Here is a 6,092-nt window from a genome sequence, read left to right as displayed (position 1 = left end):
CAGCCTGTCGTGACCACGACGATGCTACTACTCCTTCACGGGTCACCCGCCACATGGGCCACGACGTGGATCCGATCTTCCTTTTCTTTAAGATAAGATGGGTCCGATCTTTTTTTTTCTTTGAGAAAAATTTATTAGGGGTGGACCCGATCCCTTTTTGTTCGAACCTGTCGTCCGCTTCGGACGACACGGCCCAGCGTGACAAACGTACGTTTCCAAGGCCCCGCCGTCCAGACGACCGGCCCAGCGGCGGCCCAGGTCGCCGATGGCAAGGCTCACTCTCTCTCCCCATCCCATGCCACGCCGCAACAAACTAACCACCACCACACAACGCGCCTCGCTGGAGCTGGACGAGGAAGGACGGCGAGGCTTAAGCCTGAGGGCGGGACTAAACCCCTCCCCGTCCTCCTCTGCTCGTCGCCGGTCGCCGCGGGATGGAGATCAAGGGGCTGGGGCAGCTCCTGGCGGCGCTGGCCGCGGCGCTGTTCCTGCGGGTCGTCGCCGCGGGGGCCGGCCCCGCCCTCCTCCCGCCCACGGAGGATGAGGAGGGGGACGTGGAGGCCGGCGAGGGAGGAGGCGGCGGCGGGGTGCGGCCGGTGACCATCCGGTGGGCCCGCGTCACCTGCGCCCTCAAGAACAAGCGCGGGGACATGGTGAGTCGCTCTGGTTGACGCCGCCCTCCCTCTCAAGCCTCTCTTCTCGCCGGAGCCCCGTGGCCGAACACCTTGCGCGCGCGCGCATTGGTCTTGTCTCTCTCTATCTCGTGCTAGTACATGGGTTGGGGGCGCACGATAGCGAGGGGCCACGTTCGGCTGGTCCGAGTGGCTGGCGCTGGGCCCTGCTGGGGCGTTGACTGGTTGACCCCGCGATGTGGCAGTGGCACTCGACAGTGAGGCCATACTGTTAATGCAGGTCAACCTGCATAATTTTGCGTTGTCTGAATCTTCCAGAGTATGCACACCCTACATTGTTCATCAATGTGCTGCGTAATTTTGCATCAGACAACGATTCAGAGTATGCACACCCTACATTGTGACCCCCGGGATGTAGCAGTGGCAACAGTGAGGCCAAACTGTTACTGCAGGACAAGTTGCATAACTTTGCGTGGGCTAATCCTTGTCTGAATCTTCCAGAGTATGCAAACCCTGTATCTATGTATTATTCGTGATGTGCTGCGTGATTGTTTGCAGGCAAGGTTCCTGCTGTCGAATCTGTCCGGGGAGGCGAAACCAGGGAGGCTGCTAGCACTCATGGGGCCGTCAGGGTCAGGCAAGACGACTCTGCTCAATGTGCTGGCAGGGCAGCTCACGGCATCACCTTCCTTGCACCTCTCGGGCTTTCTCTATGTCAATGGCCAGCCTATGTCGCAGGGCGGTTATAAGTAAGCTATGCTAATTCACCTTGTGGTCTTAGTTTTCGCAAACATTTGTGGAAGAGAACTGATGTGTATTTCTTTCTGTAGGATCGCTTATGTGAGGCAAGAAGACATCTTCTTCTCACAGCTCACGGTGCGGGAAACACTCTCACTTGCTGCTGAACTCCAGCTTCATGACACCATGTCTCCCGAGAGGAAGGAGAAGTATGTTAATGATCTTCTGTTTCGCCTTGGATTGGTAAGTCATCATTGATTGATCAATAGCAACACACTTTTTTTTTCAATTTATCAGGGAATCTAACCTACATGATTGTTGGATGATCGATATATGTTACTCTCAGTTCATTCTGATTTGAGTTTTATTGTACTATAATTATGTATTCCTCTCTTTTTAATGAAAGGTCAACTCTGCTGATTCTATCGTGGGTGATGCAAAAGTACGTGGAATTAGTGGTGGTGAAAAGAAGCGCCTCTCGCTTGCATGTGAACTGATTGCAAGCCCTTCAGTCATCTTTGCGGATGAACCAACAACAGGTATTTTAGCCAATTCACCATTTCCCCCCGTAGTTTTGAATTAGCCTTTTATTTTACTTATGTATAGTTATTGTAGTTAGATTTACTTGCATGACTACAAGTGCTCGAGTCTCTTCTTTATCTAGCAAGTTAATGTAAATAGATAGTAATATACAAGAACTTAATAAAAAAAGTAGTAACACATAAACCTACTTCACTCAAATAGAACTATAGAAGGTTAACTAGGATTTCGTGGCACCTTGACAATGTCATTGCACTCCCAAAGGGCAGGGAGGTTGCCGTCCTCGTTATTCCCGTAAAAAGTACATAATGGTAATACTGTAGAAGTACAGAATCCCTGGTTGTAGTGTGGCAGTTTGTGACCAACCTAGGGTTATCTCAGGCAAGACAATCCACCCAAGTATCGCCCATGGTCCCATGAAGAAAAACGAGACAGACTGTTCTTGCAACTTACCGTTTTAAGTGGGATCCCTTATTGAAGTTTTGAATTTTCACATGGATCAGTTTTTTCTCCTGAGATCCTCTTGTGAATATTAGCCATGGAGTTTTTTCAATTGCCTGGTATGCCCAGCTGTAAAATATGAACTGGTTGATAGCACATGAACTTTGTGTATGTTTATTACTCTCTTTTAGGCCTTGATGCATTCCAGGCAGAGAAGGTGATGGAGACTCTTAGACAGCTTGCAGAAGATGGGCACACTGTGATATGCTCTATACACCAGCCAAGAGGTTCAGTCTATAGCAAATTTGATGACATTGTGCTACTGTCAGAGGGAGAAGTTGTATACATGGGGCCTGCAAAAGAAGAACCTCTGAAATACTTTGCATCATTAGGGTTGTTATTCTGCCATCACTTACATTCCTTTCTGGCATTCAATGTTTTCTGGAACATAATATTTTCATGATTTCCACATATCTCAAATTCAAATGTATGCACTGCAATTGCTTTTTGTATAATACAGTTAGCAGGGTTAAGTTAATTACCCAGGCATAGATTGGATTTTGGTAACACATCCCAGTCATTTTGTATTTGACACCCTAGCATGTCACGTTCACTTTGTTATAGACATGGATATGGTGATGTGTCAACATTTTAGTAATATTCATTTGGCCAACACGGTACTGAAGCAAGTGTTACATAAGTAGGCATATAGGGAGGTACTCCATCCCTAGGCATACATTAGTCCTTCATGTTTTCAGCAGTTAAGGTTCTATTGTACATTTGATTTTTCGCACTTGCTTCAAACTTAAGTAGTTTACCATTTGGCTGTATGTATCCTTGTTAGGAGAGCCTTGAAATTGAACATTCACAATGTTGGAATTTTGACACGGTGACTGATGTTTGTTTAGCTGTTTACACCATGAAATACTTCAGGCCTAGTTTAATTAGCTGCTTAAGTTTTGGCCCGTATCTCAATTCTGTTTATTCTGCACCTGTACTATTACTGATTAATAATTTGAGTTTGTTTACTTCATCAGGTACCAGTGCCCAGATCATGAGAACCCTGCTGAGTTCTTGGCTGATCTCATATCCACTGATTATAGCTCAGCTGAAAGTGTACAGTCATCACAGAAAAGGATTGAGAACCTAATTGATGAATTTGCAAATAAGGTTCTAATTACTGAATTTAACAGCCCAGTAACACAATCAGAGGGCTCTGAAATTTCTACCAAACTTGCTCAGAAGTCTACTAGAAAGCAAAGACGTGGTTGGTGGAGACAATTTCGTTTGCTGTTCAAGAGAGCATGGATGCAGGTTTTTTCACTAAACCTTCTTTGATAGTATCTTCCAGCTTTTGACCCTTTAATATGATTTTCCTACTTCTGCCTTGACATACGGTGATAGGTTATTTTGGCGTGTGTGTTTAGCTTAAAATAGACTGGACCTATACTGTACCAAATTCAGGGGATCTATCTTTTCAATATTTACTGTAAGTTGACGCTTGGTGGCATGATGTGCTTTCACCAACTCTGTGGCTCATGTAGCTGCAACACATAACTACTGCATGAAACATGTAAGTACTCAAGAAAAGGGCTCTTGATGCGAACAAAATAAATTGAACACTTCTAGATTGGTTATTTTCTGAATTTCGAATCTTAGCGTGGGTAGCTTCGAGATATCTGAGCTTAGCTGCCTGAAATCTAAATGGGTGTTTTACCTGAAGATTGACTATCACTCTGCCTATTAGTTGATTACGAGAAGTATTTCAGGCTTTTCGTGATGGACCAACAAACAAAGTGAGAGCAAGAATGTCCGTTGCTTCAGCAATTATATTTGGATCAGTGTTCTGGCGAATGGGAAAAACTCAAACTTCCATACAGGATAGGATGGGACTTCTTCAGGTAGAATATCTTGAATCTATGGGAGATACACATTCTGATATTTGATTTATCTTATAACTGTTCCCATTTTGTCTTAAAGAACAGTTTTCCTAAAAAATGCCTAAGCACCTCCTCATATTGTTCTGTTTTCTTTCATTTCACGTTAGGTGACTGCCATAAACACTGCAATGGCTGCTCTGACAAAGACAGTGGGGGTTTTCCCGAAAGAACGAGCTATAGTAGACAGAGAACGAGCAAAAGGTTCCTATGCACTAGGACCATATCTCTCATCTAAGCTTTTGGCGGAGATTCCGATTGGAGCAGCATTTCCATTGATATTTGGATCCATTCTATATCCAATGGCTAGACTTCATCCTACAGTTTCTAGGTCAGTATTATCCCCACATCAAAGCTTAAAGTGTTGTGCTAAGCCATAGTACATGCCATATGGTAGTATTTGGCATTGGTTTGGCTTATGCATATTCCTAACAAATATTTCATGTGCCGTATTTAGATTTGCCAAGTTCTGTGGCATTGTGACTGTTGAATCATTTGCGGCATCAGCCATGGGTCTTACTGTGGGAGCAATCGCTCCTACAACCGAAGCTGCGATGGCTCTTGGGCCATCCCTTATGACGGTGTTCATCGTCTTCGGAGGATACTATGTGAACCCTGATAACACCCCCGTCATCTTCCGCTGGATCCCAAAAGCGTCTCTGATCAGATGGTAATACTTATTCTTGTGATACTTAGTGGCTCCTGGCATAATAGGGTGGGACAGCTAACATCTAGATGTCTCTTTGCATTTATATTTTCAGGGCCTTTCAAGGACTTTGCATCAATGAGTTCAAGGGTCTGCAGTTTGAGCACCAGCATTCTTACGATGTTCAAACCGGAGAACAGGTATGGCCCATTCATGTGAAAGGCAGTTTCACTGCCACCAAATACATAACTTTGTCAAGGAAATATTGTTTAACCAGGGATGATATTTGAGTAATGATGTATGCAAACGAAGAAAAAGCTCATATGCTCTAAATATATACAAGTACTGGATGGCTACTTATAGATGTCAGGCTAATAGCTCATTCTCATCTATTTCTACCGGAAGATAAATACGGCTGTTTGAACACATGCTTGTCTGTGACAGGCCCTTGAGAGATTTTCGCTGGGAGGGATCCGCATCGCCGACACGCTGGTTGCGCAGGGCAGGATCCTGATGTTCTGGTACTGGCTGACCTACCTCCTCCTGAAGAAAAACAGAGCGAGGTACCAGCAGCTCCTGCCGCCCTCCGAGGAAGATCAAAGTAAGCAGCAGACGGAGTAGGCGTAATCATAATTTGCGTCATATTTATTCTGTGAAGACATCATGGCAGGGCAGGTCGTGTGTTGTAGCCAGTTTCCTTTTTTTTTCTGCTTCTGTGACACTTTAAGCATTCCTCTTTGGAAGAATCAAGAGAAATAAAATCATGAGAGAACCATCACGTGGATGATTCTTCTTCCCTTTAGTTGGAAAAGAAAAACCCAGACTGGCCGTCTGTTGCAAATGTTGGGAAAGCGGCTGTAGCACGTCGGGAGGGGCGGACACATCGGAGACTTAATAAGGGCCAACCGGCGGTGGTCCGGCCCAATGCACTCCTACAGGCCCCATCGGCCCAGCGTAATACGGGCCAACCCGTATGCCGCGAACCGTTAGCGTGATTAATAGTACCGTACCGCTAATTGATGAATCAGGCCCTCAGCTTATTAACTGGATAAACGTCCTATGCTCTGCGCCTCCACGGTTTGAAGCACGGCTGTCAGCTGACCGAAAATAAAAAAGGCCTTTGCAGCGAGATTGCCTCTCGGTTCTAGGCCGCGTTGC

At 45.7% G+C, this 6,092-nt stretch overlaps 1 protein-coding gene across 1 annotated transcript; it reads left to right on the top strand.

Moving 5' to 3' along the window:
* Positions 1-303: 303 nt before the first annotated feature.
* Positions 304-5,736, top strand: LOC119266706 (ABC transporter G family member 7-like). The gene is made up of 11 exons (XM_037547963.1): positions 304-653; positions 1,191-1,381; positions 1,463-1,613; positions 1,777-1,909; positions 2,543-2,744; positions 3,389-3,665; positions 4,121-4,252; positions 4,399-4,619; positions 4,746-4,958; positions 5,050-5,134; positions 5,379-5,736. Exons 1-11 carry the CDS (start codon positions 435-437, stop codon positions 5,553-5,555), a joined length of 2,001 nt encoding a protein of 666 aa, XP_037403860.1. The 5' UTR covers positions 304-434; the 3' UTR covers positions 5,556-5,736.
* Positions 5,737-6,092: the final 356 nt, after the last annotated feature.

Source organism: Triticum dicoccoides, chromosome 3A (genome assembly GCF_002162155.2).
Source record: "Triticum dicoccoides isolate Atlit2015 ecotype Zavitan chromosome 3A, WEW_v2.0, whole genome shotgun sequence".
Taxonomy (NCBI): domain Eukaryota; kingdom Viridiplantae; phylum Streptophyta; class Magnoliopsida; order Poales; family Poaceae; genus Triticum; species Triticum dicoccoides.
The sequence above is the reverse complement of the archived record's forward strand: the minus strand, read 5'-3'. Positions and strand labels throughout refer to the sequence as shown.